The sequence below is a fragment of the Herpailurus yagouaroundi genome, unplaced genomic scaffold (genome assembly GCF_014898765.1).
Source record: "Herpailurus yagouaroundi ecotype Mexico unplaced genomic scaffold, PumYag 184, whole genome shotgun sequence".
Classification (NCBI taxonomy): Eukaryota; Metazoa; Chordata; class Mammalia; order Carnivora; family Felidae; genus Herpailurus; species Herpailurus yagouaroundi.
In genome coordinates, this window is record NW_024412415.1 from 33,451,099 (window position 1) to 33,469,055 (window position 17,957).

Sequence of the window (17,957 nt, forward strand, 5' to 3'; positions counted from 1 at the left end):
GCCCACTCCGTGCCCATACCCTCTGCCGGGCCCCTTCTTAAATCTAGAAGTGGCCGCTGCCCTCCTGGTGGGAAAAAGGAGCAAAGTTGGTGGAGGGAACAGAACAGCACGGGGCCCTGGCCAGGAACATGAATCCTTCTTGCTGGTAGCAGAAACCGATCCCGGCTAGGGCTGGGATCTGCCGAGGGACAGTAGTGGATTTGCGCAGCAGGGAGCATCAGCCTCTGACATAGAGTTTAACGCCACCCTCCCGCCTCCCAGCGCACCCCGACCCGGCACGGGGCGTCTCTCCCGGGGCCACCAGGTGCAGACCGGGACAGACGCCTCACGGCGCAGCCGCAGGGCTGACCCTGCCTCCGGCATGCCCACCCCCTGGCAGGTCCTCATCTGGAACCTGGACGTGGGTGAGCCGGTGAAGATGATAGACTGTCACTCAGATGTGATCCTCTGCATGTCCTTCAACACCGACGGCAGCCTGCTCACCACCACGTGCAAGGACAAGAAGCTTCGCGTGATTGAGCCACGCTCTGGCCGTGTCCTGCAGGTGAAGCCCCACCGTCTTTGAGGGGAAGGGAAGGTGTCGGGATGTGGGGCTTGGCTTTCAGGCAGGCCTAGAGGAAAAGGCTGGGCCAGCTCCCCTTCTCCCACGCACCTGGCCTGCACCCCTGCTGACCTTGTGGATTCTGGGTGCTTCTCGGGGCCCTGCTTAGACTGGGTGGGGAGAGACCTCAGCACCCTTTCTCATCCCCACTGCACCCCTCTCCCCAGACAGGCTTCTTCTGGCCTGCTCCGGGGGCAGAACTGGTGGCACCCTTCAGGGCACAAATCCTTGGGTATCGCCCAAGCCCCATCGTGGGCACAGGAGAGGGGATTTGGGACTCGCTACCCAGGCACCTGCGTGGGGACCGGCCTGAGGGAGATGGCTCAGGGCACCAGCCCCAGAGACGGCTCCAAGCGGGGAGGTTGATGGAGAATTTAGCTCCACCTTGGTCTTTGAGTGTTCCGGGTCTTGACCGCGAGGAAGGGATTAGATGCCGTTGGGGAGTAAGAAATGAACTTCTCGAACACCCACTGTGTGCCGGGCGTGGGGCATACATGGATGGAATGGGAGGGAAACTTTGGGAGAAATGTGAGGTTTACCTCCTACCCAAGGACCGATGCTTGACCCGGCTGTGTTTCTCTCAGAAGAGTCCGAAGTGGCAAGACCAGAAAGCCACCTACTACCACCATCGCAGAGAATAACTACTCATAGTTATTAGCATCATTAGCATCAACCGCCATTTACTCAGAGCTCCCCGTGTGGCGTGCACTGTACCAAGGGCCCCAGGACGTTACTCCTTTAATCCTCACGACAGCCTTTAAGGGGGGGGGGGGGAGGGCGGTGGCTCGGCTGCTCTTCCCCCTTTCACGCAGGGGAACTGAGCCTTGGAGGGGGGTAGAGACGGACACTCAGTTACGGGCAGAGTTATATGTGGATCCTGAGAAACTTAACAGAAGACCATGGGGGAGGGGAAGGAGGGGGAGTTACGGAGAGGGAAGGAGGCAAACCATAAGAGACCCTTAAATACTGAGAACAAACTGAGGGGGAATCGGGGGTGGGGGAGAGGGGAAAGCGGGTGACGGGCATGGAGGAGGGCACCTGTTGGGATGAGCACTGGGTGTTGCGTGGAAACCAGTTTGACAATAAATTATATATAAATAATATAATAATAATAAATAAATGAACATAAAAAAAATTTTTTTTAAAGAATTCAGACCAAGCTGGGGTGGGAGGGGGGTGGGTGCAGAACCCATGCTGAGCGGAGAAGAAGTTAAGGAGCTGAGAACCCAAGCTCCACCCCACAGACGTGACGCGGGCCAGAGGGGTGGGACTCCTCAGGGCCACCCTTCTTTGACAGACGTGGAACTGAAATCCAGAGCAGGTGACGCCAGCCTGAGTCTTTGCACCACCCCGCCAGCCTCTGGTATCCGACCTGATGCTGACTCATGCAGGCAAAGGGCTGTTGCATGTTAGGAGGAGAAGGAAGGGACGAAAGCCGAGAGGCAGGGGGAGTGGAGGCGGAGGTTGGCCCTGTTAGAAGGAGCCCTGGGTGAAGCAAGTTATTGAGAAGTGACCCCGTGAGTCCCCTGTGCTCCCTGGGCTCCTGGTCCCAGGGCTCTCTTGCTCCACAGCACCTGACCTGGCTTCCTCTGGCGGCTGTGACAAATCACCACAAACAGTGGCTTCCAGCTCTCTCTCAGCTCTGGAGGCTCTGGGAGAGAACCCTTCCTCGCCTCTTCCAGCTTCTGATGACTGCTGGCTTCCTTGGCTGGGAGCCACATCCTCCAGTCTCTGCCTCTGGAGTCACATCACCTTCTCCTCTGTGTGTCTGTATCTCTCACCTCTTACAAGGATGCTCGCCGTGACCTTTAGGTGATCCAGGGGAGTTAAGGACCCCATATCACAGATTCCAGGGACTAAGGCATGGACATATCTTTTGGGGGCCCCCATTGAGCCTACTACGGTTTCCTAGTATCCAGCGGCCGTGGCTTAGCAGCTTTCTCTGTCCCTGCAAGGAGGCAAACTGCAAAAACCACAGAGTGAACCGAGTGGTGTTCCTGGGAAACATGAAGCGACTGCTCACGACAGGGGTCTCCAGGTGGAACACGAGACAAATCGCCCTCTGGGACCAGGTCAGCCACGGGGAGGCCAGGCGGTGACACGAAAGAGTTGTAGTCCTGGGGGCTGTGCTGGGGTCGGGGAAGGTAAGGGGCCGTCCTGCCTGGACGTAAGCTGATATGGGCCTTCTTCCCTGCAGGAGGACCTATCCATGCCCCTGATCGAGGAGGAAATTGATGGGCTGTCGGGCCTCCTGTTCCCCTTCTACGATGCTGACACCCACATGCTCTACCTGGCTGGAAAGGTAGTCGAAGATTGGGGGGTGGGGAGCGCTGGGGCAGCCTGTTGGGAGACCCCCTTCCCCCCCCCTTGTGGGGGGGGCCCCCCCCCCCCCCCCCTTTCCCCCCCCCCCCCCCCCGCTCCTGCCCTACCCCCTGAGGAGAGCCAGGCTAACCTCTCTGGTCGTCTCTCTCACTCTCTTCGATCAAAACCCGCCCTCAGGTCTGACACTCATTCTTACTGAAGTGTCAGTGACTGACAGTTCCCTCCGAGGTGCACTGGGGTGGGGTGGACACCGGGATAAGGCTCAGAGCCTGAAGTGTAGAGCGCAGTGACTAATGACGGCCTTCGAAGCACCTGCCGGGAGCTTTTTGGCAAACATGGCCTCGTCTATCACAAACACTGTCTACACGCACACACCGCCTCCACCCCATCACCCCATAAGTCCCCTGTGACGACCGGCCACGGGCCTAGAGGCCAGGTCTCCCTGGTCTTCGGACCACCGCTGAGGCTTTCTGCAGCAGACCCCCGGGACCGGGGCCTGCTCAGCCCAGCCCACCCCCGCCCCCACTTTCCTCACCTCCCTCTCTCCCTGCCCCCAGGGAGATGGAAACATCCGGTACTACGAGATCAGCACTGAGAAGCCCTTCTTGAGTTACCTCATGGAGTTCCGCTCCCCAGCCCCGCAGAAAGGCCTAGGTAAGGGGGTCCAGAGGCTTCCATGGCTGTTATGCTATAGAACAAGAGACTGGATGTTTGGTTCATGGGTCACCCCTGCCTTTAAATGAAAATCAGAGTCAGAAGCCCACAGCTTATGGGCAGTCAGAACCTGCAGAAGCTGCCCCTGGGAAGGTCCACCTGCCCTTCTTCGCCAGCCTGTCACCACCCACCTGACCGACTGTCATTCCATGGTGCCTGACATCCTCCATCACCTCTGGTCATCAGCGGCCCACACAGGCTTCATTCCCATTTGCAGATGGGGATACTGGCGCTCCAAGTGGCTCTGAACTCTTGTAAGGTGGTTGAAAAACTAAAGGTCAGAGAAAAGTCTGGGTCCAGACACTTTCCTGAAGCCTTTAGGAAGCCAGGACCCCAGTCTCCAGGAGCAGCTCTGTCCCTGCCTGAGAGGACAGGAGGAAGTCCCAGGGTGTCCCCATCCCTGCATCCCCAGGCTCCCCAGCCTCTAAGCAAATCCTTCAGAGGGTCCCGAATTGATGGAGCGTAGTGAGTTCTTCACACCCCCCGTTCTACCACCGCTAAAGTCTTACAGCAAAAGTTTCATTCCTCTCAACTGGCATTGCATATGATTCAGCAATTTCCCGTTTGGGGTCAGAATCAGCCCGTTGGAAGAAGTTTCTTCGGGGGCCCCGTTCCCTCCTTACCTCGGAGCCCGAGTCTGGCTTGTTCCCTCTGGGGATCTGGTGCTACGGATACGGCCTGAGAGCCAGCTTCCAGACCATCAGTGCCCACCTGAGAGCCCACCTCAGTGACTGGCAACAAGATGGCGGCCCTGAGACAGGCCCAGTGACCATTCCATTGACTTCACCCCTCCCCGACTCTGTCGTCTCCTCCTCCTCCTCACTGTCGCCTCTTGGTCAAGTAGAATACAAAGCATCCTGGACAGTAGAGTCAGACCTAGGTCGACGTTCTGGCTCAAATGTATAGCTCACCCTTCTGAGGCTCAGTTTCCCCATCTGTAAAATAGGGAAAAATCAAGCCTACCTTTCAGGGCTATTGTAAAGCTCAGATGGAGAGCACCTGGCCGAACAGCTGGCTCCTCCCGCCCTTTCACACCGTCGTTCAACAAACACTTCCTGGGGATCAGCCGTGTGGCAGCCTTTAGACTCAGTGGGAAACAGTGCAGAACCCAGCCTTCCTCTTGGGATCTCACATTCCACTGAAGGGAGACAGACAGTCAACACCTAAGGAAGGAAAATACTGGATAGGTAGTAAGGTCTAGGCAGAGAATCAACTGAGGCAATAGAACAGGGAGCGACTGGGGGCTATTTTCGACCAGGTAGTCAAGGAAGGCCGCGCCGTGGAGGTGACCTTTTAGGCCGAGATCCGAAAAGCAGGAAAGAGGAAGAGTAGGACCAGCAGGAGGGATCATCGATGCAAAGTCCCTGGGGCAGGAATGAGCCTGGCATATTCTAGAAACAGAACGGAGGTCCGGGTGACTAAGCGCGGACTCTGTGACATGGCAGAAGATGGGGACAGGAGCTTAGGGCAGGGGCCGATGCCATGAGACGGGTTAGAAAGGTGTAATCACGAGGGGTCTTCGGAGAAACAGAGCTGCTGGCTTCCTGGAGACCCAGGAAAGCTGGAGGTGACGTTCGGTCCACGTCCGAAGATCTGAGAACCAGGAGAGCTGACGGTGTGAATCCCAGCCTAAGGACAGGAGAAGGTGACAGGAGCTGTCCCAGCTCAAACAATGAGGCAGGAACAAAAGGGGTGACCTCCTCCCTCCTCTGCCTTTTGTTGTATTCGGACCCTCAACGGATTGGAAGGGGAGGGCAATCTTCTTTCCTGAGCCCACTGATACATACAGCCATCCGTCACACAGGGGAAGGAGTTTGGGTTTTACTGGGAACCCACTGGAGGCCTTTCTTTGTCTTAAGCAGGCGGGTGGGAGATGGGACATTATGATGCAATCTGAAATGTTAGTCCAAGATTGCTCTGGCTTCTGTAGGGAGAACGGATTTTGAAAGGACAGGAGGGAGGCAGAGAGACTGGTTTGGAGGCCACTGTGGACTTCTAGCCAAGAAACGATGGTAACTAAGGAGGCGGCAGGAAAAGGATGGTAACTAAGGAGGAGGCGGGAAGATGGGGAGAAGATGAATCCAGGTGTTTCGGAAGTCGAGTCAGCAGGACTTGAGGAGGAGAGAGGGACCCAGGAGAACTGTCTCTCCTCGCCCCCGTCACCTGCGGCCACTGCAAAGCATCTGCCATGAGCCAGGCACCTTTCACAGGTTCAGAGTGGCTGGGTAACTCACCCCGGGCAGGTCACCTAGATCCTGCGTGGCAGAGCCAGAATTCAAAACCAGCCCTACTGGCTCTGAATCCCACCTGGGTACCACGATAGTACTTCCCTGCGGCTCCTAGAATTCCTGTATCTGGAAGAGCAGACCTCCATTCCAGTCAAGGAGAGCTGCAACCTTAACTCCTGTTCACGTCACGGAAGAAGAAACTAACATCCCCTGCGCTCATGAGGGTGGCAGGCAGTCAATGAGCATCTTCCGGCCCAATCCCCTGACCATCTCGTGAAGGGTCATACTGTTCTCCTCTAACCTGCCAAGGAACCTGAAGCCTGAGGCAGTGATCTGCCCAAGACCTTCCCAACCAGAAAGAGGGGCAGAGTCAGGACTCAGAACCAGGTGTGTCCGACCCCAAAGCTTGTGTTCCTAACCCCACACTGCACTGCTTCCTCGGCGGGCGTCGAGTAGAGGCAGCCGTTAGGAACGCTGTGGCGAGTGGGGACACATGGATAATACATGCACCAGGCATGCACACCCTGTCAGTCCTAGATACACAACTCGACAGCAGTCTCGGGCTCTAGGGTGCGTGGAGAAAGGGTTCTCTCTCCTTTGTTCTCTCTGAGGACCAGATACACAGAGGCTTAGGGGAGCTAGTTTATTTCAGGTGACAGGCTCAGGGCGCCTGGGTGGCTCAGGGGGTTGAGCATCCGACTTCGGCCCAGGTCATGACCTCACGGTTCGTGGGTTCGAACCCCACGTCGGGCTTTGTGCTGACAATACAGAGCCCGCTTCGCATTCTCTGTCTTCCTGTCTCTGCCCCTCCCCAGCTCTCTCTCTCTCTCTCATAAATAAATAAACATTTTTTAAAAACCTTAAAAAAAAGAAACAAAAAAGGTGACAGGCTCTGTGGCTCTGCCCCAGCCATACTCTGTGACCTGGGCAAGCCCCTTCCCCTAGACCCTTAGGAGTTTCATCTATAAAAAGAATGGAATAGACTAAACTATCCCAACAGCCCCTTCCAGTTATAAAAGGCCCCATTTCTAAAGCATGCACCCTGGTGAGGTAGGACTGGCTTATTTGAGACGTTACTACTTAGAGACAGGGTTGGACTCAAGAAGTCCCCGGTCCACCTGCTGCCCTCAGCATAGAGCACTGCCTCCAGACCTAAGTGCTCAAGGACCCTCTTGATCAAGGACATTGGGGAGGAGGGGTGCTGACGGGGATCCCTGGGACCCCATGGAGCCACGTGTGCCTGTCCACAGGGGTCATGCCCAAGCACGGGCTGGATGTGTCGGCTTGCGAGGTGTTCCGCTTCTACAAGCTGGTGACTCTCAAGGGCCTGATTGAGCCCATCTCCATGATCGTACCCCGGAGGGTGAGTGGGGCCATGCTGGGCTCCAAAGGGACCCCCGCATTGAATCCTAGCTGGCTCGCCACGGACTGCAAGCCTGAGGAGCCCAGAAGAAGGTCCTGTGGACTGGGGTCTTCAGGCCCAATCTGGGGTGGGAGTTGGGGGCCGTTCTAGGGTGGGGTCAGTCTGGCTTGCTAACGAATGCAGGGTGGGGATTCCACATGGGAGACACCTGAGTGCAAAGGCTTGGAGGCGGGACGGCGGGAGCTGGGCGGGAGGTCAGCGAGGAGAACCAGCTGCTGAACAGCAGGGGTTCTCTCAGCGGCCCCTATGTGTCCACTCTTCTCCCCTCACTGCAGTCGGATTCCTACCAGGAAGACATTTACCCCATGACGCCAGGCACGGAGCCAGCTCTGACCCCTGATGAATGGCTGGGGGGCATCAACCGAGGTACCGTGCGGGTGGGCTTCCCGGAAGAGGCTTCGAGACCTGCAGCTTTTGCCTTCACTCGAGTTCACCCATTTCCCCTTTGCATGGCCTCTGCTCGACTCCCCCACGCTCGGCCAGCTGCCAAGGATGGTGTGAATGAAAAGCACCATCACTCGACACTCGACCAACCTGCCAGTGTGAACGTTTCCCTTGCCTTTCGTAGATCCTGTGCTCATGTCTTTGAAGGAAGGCTATAAGAAGTCCTCAAAAATGGTATTTAAGGCTCCCATCAAAGAAAAGAAGAGCGTTGTGGTCAATGGAATAGATTTATTAGAGAATGTCCCACCCAGGACAGAGAACGAGGTAAGGAATATAAGTTATTACCTCCACAGGTCCTAGAAGAGCGAGACCTTTACATTTCAATTATGGGCTGCAGGCCTTTAAGCCGACTCCATCTGGGGCATTTTTCTTTCTGTGACAAATGCCATAAGTAGCCTGCTATTGGCTTCCGTTGCCTCTGACCCCAGTAAATAGAGGCTGGGATGTGGAAGCGATATTGATGCCCCACCCCCAGCCCTCGCATTCACTAGCCCACGCAGTTCCGTGGCTCATGAATCCGTTTCGGAACGTCGCTGTCATTTGCTGTTCCGGGAGTTATAAATTCCTGGCTAACAGAGGAAAGCCTGGCCTCAGGCATTACGGCGCGGCCTTCCTCCCTGGCACCGCGGCAGCGACGGGGTCTGACAATTTCCTGTTTGGCGGGGAAGAGGCTGTGTTTATGAAAGTACTCTCTGTATCATTTAGAAGGAGGGCAGGTCATCCAGGGACAGCCATAGTTGGGTCTTACCCATGCCCCCCGAAGGCTTCTCCTTTCAACGGTACCCCCAGTCCCTGGTGTCAATACCAGGGACTGAGTTCAGCCCAGCCAGGGTTCACAGATGGCTGCCCTGTGCCAGGCACGAGGCTCGATGCCACTGGAGTAGAGATGACTACTTGGACTCCACTGCATTTGATTCCGGGCTTGGCCGTTTCCTGGCTGTGCCCGAGCAAGTTTTCTGACCTTTCTTGTGGTAAAATGGGGATATGAAATGTGATGAGCATTAAAGAGGTATTTTCTAAGACTCTAGCACTCTTCCTAGCCCATATTCAGTGCTCAATGAGGCTAACTGTATCAGGTATCTATTGCTGTGTCAAACATCACCCCAAAACTTAATTCTTAAACCCACAAACCTTTATTATCTCATAGTATCTCATAATGGACGCCCATGGCTCAAGGTCTGTCATGAGGCCGTGTGGTTAAACTGTCAGCTGGGCTGCTGTCACATCTGAAGGCTCAGCTGTGAAAGGAGCTGCTTCTGAGTTCATTCGCATGGTTGCTGGAAGGACGCATTTGCTCACAGGTTGTTGGACAGAGGGTTTCGGTTCCTCGTGGGCTATCAGCCAGAGGCCTCCCTCAGGTCCTTACCGTATGGACCTTTCCGTAGGGCAGCTCACAGCGTGGCAGCTGGTATCCCTCGGAGTGAGCAAGAGAAGGTGTCCAAGATGGAAGTCATAGTTTTTTTGAAAATGACAGACCATCACTTCTGCCATTTTCTATTCATTTGAAGCAAGTTACTAGGCCCAGTCCACCCTTGAGGGGAGGGGATAACATAGCGGCCATCTTGGAGGTTTCTTGTCACACCAACTTAACGATCATCACTATTATTTGTCAAACGAAGACTATTCCTGACCTCTGGGACCTCACAGTCTTGAAGGGAAATTTGAAAGACAGACTGACAATTGCTATAAGATATGTTTCGTACCATTGTAGGGGGATGTTCCGATTCCTAGGGTTGGGTGGAATCATGGGACAAATGAGATTTGCTTCAAAATAATCCCTGGAGGCAGCGGGACAGGTGAATTGGGTAGGAGTAGAGATGAAGCAAAAATGGTCACGTGTTATTTCTTGAAACCAGTTGATGAGATCTTGGAGGCTCATAGTGTGGTTCTTTCCACCCTAGTATATATTTGGCATTTTCCACTTAAAAAAAAAAAAAAAACACTTTTTAAGCACACTGAGAAGGTAGAGGTAGGAGAGTTGCTGCGATAGTCCAGGTGGGCCATAACAAGAGCCTGAGGTCGGTTCTAGTACCCAGCATGGAAGAGGCAGGGGTGAGCAGCCGTGAAATCAAGTAACATTGAGCTACGGCTGATTTGTATGAACCAAAACCGACCTGGAGGAAAGTTTTCAAGGGTCTCTGAGCAGGCGACACAGATACCACAACCTGCACTAAAGCTCGTGAACCTTCCTTATTGTGAAGAAACTCGCTCAGAGCCTGCTGACTCTGGGTTTACCCACAATTTTAACCACCGCCGCCGATTGGGATCAACCGACTAGACATTTAGGCTGTAAATGGTGGACACAGTGGTCTAAGTGTGAAGAGAAACTGGAAGTGTGGCACAGAAGAGAAGACTTATGGTTATATGCCTCTGAATGTTACCAAAATTCATTTTACCCAATCTTACTAAAATTCGCTGTTGCTAATTGTACACTTAAAACGAGTGGCATTTATGGTATGTGAATTACACCTCAGTACGGCTATTTTTTCTTCTAAACGAAACCTGACCAAAAGGTTAGGCAAAGAATATTCGAGAACTTGGAAGCCACAGGAGTGTGTGGAATCATTTAGCACAGGGGCAAATAGCACATCATCCCTCTGAACAGATGTAACCGGTACCGATTTGATTAAAAAAAAAAAAAAAAAAAAAAAGTCAGTTAAAGAAAGAATCATAGGGGCGCCTGGGTGGCTCAGTCGATTAAGTGTCCGACTTCGGCTTAGGTCCAGAGCCCACGGTTCGCGAGTTCCAGCCCCTCATCAGGCTCTGTGCTGACAGCTCAGAGCCTGGGGCCTGCTTCTGCTCACGTGTCTCCCTCTCTCTCTGCCCCTAACCCACTCGCATTCTGTCTCTGTCTCTCTCAAAAATAAATATTAAAAATTGAAAGAAAGATTAAAAAAAAAAAAAAAAAAGACTTTTAGAAAGGTTCCCTTTCAGGGGAATCTGAAAGCCAGTGCCTGGCTGGCTTAGTGGATAGAACATATGATTCTTAATCTCAGCGTCGTGAGTTCAAGCCCCACGTTGCGCTTGAAACCTACTTAAAAAATAATAATGGGGCGCCTGGGTGGCGCAGTCGGTTGAGCGTCCGACTTCAGCCAGGTCGCGATCTCGCGGTCCGTGAGTTCGAGCCCCGCGTCGGGCTCTGGGCTGATGGCTCAGAGCCTGGAGCCTGTTTCCGATTCTGTGTCTCCCTCTCTCTCTGCCCCTCCCCCGTTCATGCTCTGTCTCTCTCTGTCCCAAGAATAAATAAACGTTGAAAAAAAAAAAATAATAATAATAATAATATGGGGCACCTGGGTGCCTCAGTCAGTTAAGCGTCTGACTTCAGCTCAGGTCATGACCCCACAGTTCACGAGTTCAAGTCCCGCATCGGGCTCTGTGCTGTCAGTGCAGAGCCCGATACAGATCCTCTGTCTCCCTCTCTCTCTCTCTGCCCCTTCCTGCTGGCTTTCTCTCTCTGTCTCAAAACTGAATAAACATTTAAAAATTAATAATAATAAAGGTCCCCGTTCCAAATGGCAAGTAAGAGTATTATGTCTGCCCCCCTAAAAGGGTGAGCTTGAGATATTTGGGAAAGGGGCCCGTGTGGACTCTCTCATACCTCCCCAGGGAAGTAGGAGCCATGAGCTGGGTCCAGAGAAGGGCATGCGGCGGGGCCAAGAGCCTCCGGGGACTAAAGTGGGAGCAGGGGGAGGCCTGGGAGAGAAAGGCAGAGGCTGACGGGGAACAGGGGCGGGCACGATACCCACTCAGGAAATCGCCTTCTCACCTGCTCTCTCCCGGCCGCCCTGGCCCCTCTCTTCCTCCACCCCAGCTCCTCCGAATGTTCTTCCGGCAGCAGGATGAGATCCGGCGGTTGAAAGAAGAGCTGGCCCAGAAGGACATCCGCATTCGGCAGCTGCAGCTGGAACTGAAAAACTTGCGCAACAGCCCCAAGAACTGTTAGCTCGCCGGCTGGGCTGCCTTCTAAGCTGACCTCCGATCTCTCCGTGGTTTCTACTCGTCCCTTAACTTCCCCTTCTCCGGTGACCCCAGGGACATAGCCGGGACTGGAGCTGGGGACAGCCTGAGGACCCCACCTGCCGCCTCCAGGACTGGAAGCTGACCTTTGATCTCTTGACCTCATGCTAATAAAGTCCCCAGCCTCTCCTGGAGACCCACCCTTTGGCGGCCACCCCAGGAGCCAGCTTCTCCCCTGCGGGGCAAAGAGCACGGGCTCCCTGAGGGGTGTCCTCAATGGACCAGGGAGCAGAGGGGGAGGCCAGGACCCCCAGTACTCACAGAACTTGAACTTCTGTCGCCGGGACATCTCGGCACTCCCCGCTGGGGCTCCCAACATCCCCGCTGGACTGCACAGAAAGGGCTGGATTACAGGCATCAGCTGTTTTGCCTCCCCTCCCCGCACCTCCCTTTCTTCCCCGGCAGCCAGCCCCACAGGGCTCACTCACCTGACAAGGGTTGCAAGCAGCCCGGCTCCTTTCTGTCTCTCGCCCCCTCTCTCTTGTCTTCAGGGAATTAAGAGGATTGCTCGCCAAGGCCATAATGACCCCTTGCCTTCCCATGATTCTCTTCAAAGCTCTTGGAACACCCTTCTCCCATTTAACTTGTGAGGTAGGCAGGGTAGAGAATAGCGTCCCCGTTTCACAAAGGACAGAACTGAGGGTTGCAATGGGGAAGTGACTTACTAAGTCACCCGGAAGGTCAACAGCTGGCCCAGGACCAGGACCCAGTGTATCCAGACTCCGGGCCAGGGCCCTTCCCAGTGGCTCCCACAGGGGCTTCGCCAGTGCCCAGGTCTCTGTGGAGAATGAGAACCGGAAGCCACTGCTCCCGTCTGCCCAACACTAGTGATGCCAATGTGTCACACTGCCTAGTTGAGGCCCTCCACACTCAGTGCCCCTCTACCCTCCTGGCCCCCACCTTCTGCTCTCACTCCCCAGGTGACTCCCTCAGATGAGGCCTCTTCCTCCTGGAAGCTGAGGCTGAGAAGGGTGGAGCTCGGCCCTGGGGAAGGCAGAGCAGGGGTCTGACCACTTGAGGGCTGCTCCACGTGTGCCCCTCACCGCTTGTGTCTCAGCCACTTTCGGCCTTACACTTGTAGAACGACCACAGCCCCTCGCGTCCGTATAGCACTTTAAAGTTTACGCGGTTCTTTGACACGTAGGGTCTCAGTTGAGCCTCACACCCGCGCCAAGAAGTAGGGAGCATCCTCCCTCCATTTTGCAGATGAGGAAACAGGAGTGGCCCAAGGTCACGCAACTCTTTGAGACGCCATATTTCATTTGGTCTTCTACACATTTTCTTTTTTCTTCCCTTGTTTTCTCCCTTCATTGCCCACTACCCACCGAGTCTATAAACACTGCTCTCAGAAAAGTCACAGTCTGGGGGTGAGATCTGGCCTGCGGGGGGGGGGGGGTCAAGAAACGGGTGTCCACTCCTCTCTTGTTAGCATTATGCCCCCACACCTGCTTGTCCCTTGGCCGCCCTGCAGCACATCCATCCACAGAGGCCAGGGCTCCCCAAGCGCCACCCCCACAGGTGACCTGGGTGGGGAAAGCCCCACCCCTTGGGCTTTTCCTCCAAGAACCCTCCACCCTCTCCGCCAGCTAAAGCAGGGTCTCCTCGCCCTCCACCTCCTGCAGCTAGACAGTGTCCCCTCTCATCTCCTCACACTTCTTGACCGTTTTTTTCTTCCCCAGTGACCTTTGTGGTCTTTTGTGATTATTTATGCTGCCTCCCAAGGATAGAATTGAAATAAAATGTTTTCAACTTCTCACACCCGGGCACGACCATCTCATTTAACTCCAGTGGCTCCTGCCCTTGGTCACCATGGTATCTTGATGGTCCGCTTCCTTCCAGCCACAGCTCCTTGCCTTTCTGGAACAACGAGCCACGTCTGTATCTACAGATATAATGTGACACTTTTGTTCGTCTACAGCAAGGCTTCTGAAGCAGCACTAACTGACATTTGGGGCCAGATAATTCTTTTCTGTGAGGGCCGTCCTATTCACTGTAAGATATTTAGCAGGACCCGTCAGATGCCATAGCAACCCCTCCCCAGTGGTGATGAACAAAAATGTCTCCAGATATGACCCAGTGTCCCCTAGGATGTGAACATCACCCCCAGTTGAGAACCACTGTTCTCCAGATACACGGTAAGCATCTGCTCTGGATGAAGCCCTGTGTTGAGGCTGGGGGACACCGATGTCTTACACTGGAAGGATGCCTTCCAGTTTACAAAGCAGCCCTAGCTGCTATGGTCTAATATCATTTCCATTTTCAAGAAGAGCTGTCAAATCCAGAGCAATGACACGTTCAAGGTCATTCAGCTGGTATAGTAGGGAAGACACAGATCTTCTGAGCCCGGAACCAGAAGACGCACATGCTTCCGGTCCGCCAGCCAGGCTCAGCATCGAGCAGAATCTGTTCTGAGAGGAGGGCCGGGACCCATCATGAGACAAGGGGAGAAGGGCGGGAGCCGCCAGGCCTCTGGGAGACACTGTCTCACCAAGCCAGGATTGTCACAGAGCAGAGTAGTCAGGCAGCTAAGTGGAGAGACGTGTAGCAGTGCGGATGCCATAGGGAACTCAGAAGAGCCACAGGAAAGCAAGGAAAGTCTTAGAAAAGAGGGCTGGAGAGGAAATGGCAAAGGGCTGCAGAGAAGCATTGGGCAGGATGCCGGGGACTGGCGGGGTGGTCCAAGCCCAGATCTGCCTCTGACGGGCTGTGCGACATTGAGTAATTCGCTACCCCTCTGTGGACCTCACTCTCTCTTTCTATAAAATGAGGGAATAGGACAATTTTAGGGTTCCTTCCCGGTCTAACCCTTAAGTTTCCATTATGCCAGCAGTCGAGAGAATGGGACAAATCTCCAAGAGCCCCCGGCATCCAGCATAAGTAGTGCAAACAAGAAATGTCAGGAGAAGAAAAACAGCAGAACAGTATCATGTGCAGATTTGGGTGCAGGAAAGCACTTTTGCTAAACATGAGTTTGAAGAAAGACACCCCTAGAGTTTCTGCTCTAGATCAATTCACGAAGTCCTGGGCTTGGAAAAAATATCAAGGTCGCCGTGAGTTACTGAGAGTTCCGTCTCCTGGCTGGGATATGCTGAGGAGGATACGTTCTACCTTGACCAAGACATCACCCTCCCCGGGTCCAAGGGAGCAGGAGAACGGACAAGGAGATCTGTCTCATGTGTGCCTCTATCCCACCGAATCCCCAATTCTGAGCCTAACTGGACGGCTCTTTAATCACTACTTATCATGGGAAATTGTCCAAGGTCAGGGTCAGATGTGATTTCCCCCACCCCTCCCCAAGTAGCCCATTTTCCCAATTGCATTGTTGAACAGCCCATCACTTTCTCATTGGTTGTCTTTATATCCTCAGGTCTTCATATACTAGAAAATACTCCGTGCCTGGTCTGTTACACTGATCCCTCTTGCCAGTTATGGCCTCGCCCACCACATTGCTTTGATAACCGTAACAATGTAGGACAGGGTCTTTGAACAGGTTTCTACTGCCGTGTTCCCCACCATGTGCCTGCTCCCTTCTTTTCTCCAGGTGAGGACATCTTAGGCTGGCCTCCCTTCTCCTCTACGGAGAGGTCCCTCCTGGACATGCCTAGAAGCCCTTGTCCTGCCCCGCCCGCCCCCCCCCCCCCCCAGACACCTGCTTGAATTTTCAAGCGTCTAACACATGCCGAGTAGCTGAATTTACTCAGTCCTGGGCTCTGGAAACCCATCAACAGGAAAGAACCAGGCCTGCCCTTAAGGGCTCAACCAGCGGTCAATCTGTGGGCATCATGTCACCCAGTGGGACACAGAGCCCCTGGAGGCTGGAATGAGCTTCACCTTCTGCTGGCTTCCGTGTGGGGTAGGCGGTTGTTTGGGGATTTGTTGTCTCCTGGGTTCTCTTCCAGCCAGATTCCTGAGATCCCAAGATGGGCTTGGGGCATTTTTAGACTCTCTTCTGGCACAGAGCAAACTTCCCAGGTTGCCAGTGGACCGTGTGGGATGTGGGAGCTTCTTCACTGTGGGAAATGACTTCATATTGAAAACATTCCCGCCACAAGGCTCCTGCTTCTCAGCCTTACTGCTGGGAAGGGCTGCACGCACAGACAGGGGCTGCCCGGAGCAGGAGCAGACACTTAACCTCCACCACAGGAAGCATTACCAGATCCTTTTCCTCCAAAGGGCGTGTGGAGCAGGGAGGGGAAGTGGGCCCTGTCTGGGATGTTGGCAGAAGCTCTCCGTTCTCTGTGCATGTGTGTTTCTATTTGGAAACAACCTGCAGCCCGTCTTTCTTTGGAATTTTAATTCGGTAACAAACACAAATGGGTCAGCCTTACTTGACAAAGGGGAGGTCAGGTCTGAGCGGTTCTACAAAGCTCCTGGCTCAGAGCCCCTCCCTTAAACGTGGCTGCCGCATTGCCTGCTGTCCCCCATTAGCACATAGTCCCTTTCGGGTTAAGCATTGCCCCTTGCCAGAGCCCTCTGCATATACATATGCATCCTGGGGCTGGGATGTTAGTATGAGGAGGCTTAACGGGCCCAGTGAGGGAAACGGGGCAGTGAAAAGGGTCAGGCCTCAAGTGGGAGGAGGGCGGTGGGGACCCTGTGGACAGAGATTTGGGATTTCAAGGTCACAGCAATTAAGGCAAGATTCCAAGACCAGAAAGAGTCTGCTGGGAGCTTGAATCCAGCCAGCAGGTGGCAGTTGATGGCCTTCTATCAGGCCCATTTTTCCTGAGCTGGGTCCCTTCTGCCACCTCCCACGCCACCCCGGAATTAATGACCCAACCATGGGCACCAGGACTTCATGGCAAAGCAGGCACACGAAAGAGCCAGGATCTGAAACGCCCCAAGTATAGGAGAAGGGAGGCTGGGAAGAGCAGCCTGGCCGCCGCCCTGCCCCAGCTCAGCTGCCGCCAAGAAGCATCCAGAGGAGGGCGCTCACCACACCTCCTTCCTCTGAGGTGGCCTGCCCAGAGTAGCTGGGAAGAAGCTGGATCCAGGTTCCCGTCCCAGCCCAGCCCTTGACCTAGTCTGCGACCTTGAGCCGCTTTTTCCTCACCACCCCCTTCCCTTAGGGACAAAGACAGGGAGGGCCTGGAGAGTCTTCAGTTCAATGAGGCTTGGGGCTGAGGAGGCGGCTGAAGAGCTGGGGAGGAGGCACAGGGTAGGGAAGAAAAGGCGGGGAGGGAGGAGCAGGGGTTCAGGCCAGACCTCTGCTGCCGGGTAGTTCCAGTCCAGCCCAGCCCTGGGGCCCACCAGCGCCAGCCCCGTGTGGTCTCCAGGAAGTTACCGATGAGAGTGACAGGAGCGGCCTGGGGCACAGGAAGAAGGGTCGCAGCCAGACCACGGAAACCCTAAACCCATGCTCTGGGCGTCTGGACTCCACTGGCTGCAACCAGGAGCCAAGGAAGGAATGGAAGCAGGAATGGACGCGTCCCTCTGGCTGCTGGGCTGCCCTGAGGGGAAAGAATCAGAGAGCAGCCCTGAAGCAGGGAGTGGGGGCCTGGTAGGCCAGTGGTCCAGGGGCGCTGTGGTGGGGGTGCTGGGGCAACAGTCAGGGCAGGCTTCACATCTTTGGTCAGGGGGGCAGGGCGGGAGGAGGGGGAGAAGGGGGGGGGGGGAAAGGGGAGAGTGAGGTGTTAGAACACCACCCAGGAATGGAACCAGAGCTGGGGGTGGGGGGAGAGGAGCCACCCTCTGACAGACCACAGATGGGGCCCTCCACAGAGGGTGGCACCTCCTTTAAACCAGCACCACCCAACGGGGGACCTAGGACAGCATGGCTGCACCCAGCTTAACAGGTGTCCTTTGCATTAATTCAGTTCTTTTTTAATATCTGCCTTTTTCCACAATAAACCTTTTTTTTCTTTTTTTTCAATAAGAGAGGAAGTGTTTTTTAGCTTAAAGGTATTTTAAACACATGTAAGAGCCTAGGATTTGCCACCAACTGTTTTTCCTTGGGATGAAACCTCAGGCTTGTAATGTTCGGTCCCCCAGGTAAGGTCGCTGGGGCTTTTCCTACCGCATCACCACTGTTCCTCTGGACCGGAAGAGGTTGCTCACGTGAGGAGCTGGATGGGGTCAGGAGACTTAGGTCGGGCCGGGTGTTATTTCTGTTGGACGCTTGAGAGGTAGGGTCCTCACAGGAGGCTCCCAGCTGCCTGCCACGGAGAGGCACGGCTCACACGGACGCCTGTAGGAAGTAAAAGAGGCA

At 54.7% G+C, this 17,957-nt stretch overlaps 1 protein-coding gene and 1 long non-coding RNA gene across 5 annotated transcripts in view; one reads left to right on the top strand and one right to left on the bottom strand.

Moving 5' to 3' along the window:
- CORO2B (coronin 2B) overlaps positions 1-13,505 on the top strand; it is a 133,794-nt gene extending 120,289 nt beyond the window's left edge. For all 4 annotated transcript variants that reach the window (XM_040493088.1, XM_040493089.1, XM_040493087.1 and 1 more), the window contains 8 exons: positions 380-544; positions 2,557-2,673; positions 2,799-2,903; positions 3,481-3,577; positions 7,116-7,228; positions 7,564-7,654; positions 7,857-7,996; positions 11,544-13,505. In XM_040493088.1, the coding sequence (XP_040349022.1) occupies positions 380-544; positions 2,557-2,673; positions 2,799-2,903; positions 3,481-3,577; positions 7,116-7,228; positions 7,564-7,654; positions 7,857-7,996; positions 11,544-11,675 (960 nt within the window). In that variant the 3' untranslated portion in view covers positions 11,676-13,505. The remainder of the gene's footprint in view (positions 1-379; positions 545-2,556; positions 2,674-2,798; positions 2,904-3,480; positions 3,578-7,115; positions 7,229-7,563; positions 7,655-7,856; positions 7,997-11,543) is intronic.
- Positions 13,506-17,582: 4,077 nt separating this feature from the next.
- Positions 17,583-17,957, bottom strand: part of LOC121041904 (uncharacterized) — a 33,847-nt gene continuing 33,472 nt past the window's right edge. Inside the window, exon 2 of the long non-coding RNA XR_005795900.1 lies at positions 17,583-17,936. This is a non-coding gene — a long non-coding RNA (uncharacterized LOC121041904). The remainder of the gene's footprint in view (positions 17,937-17,957) is intronic.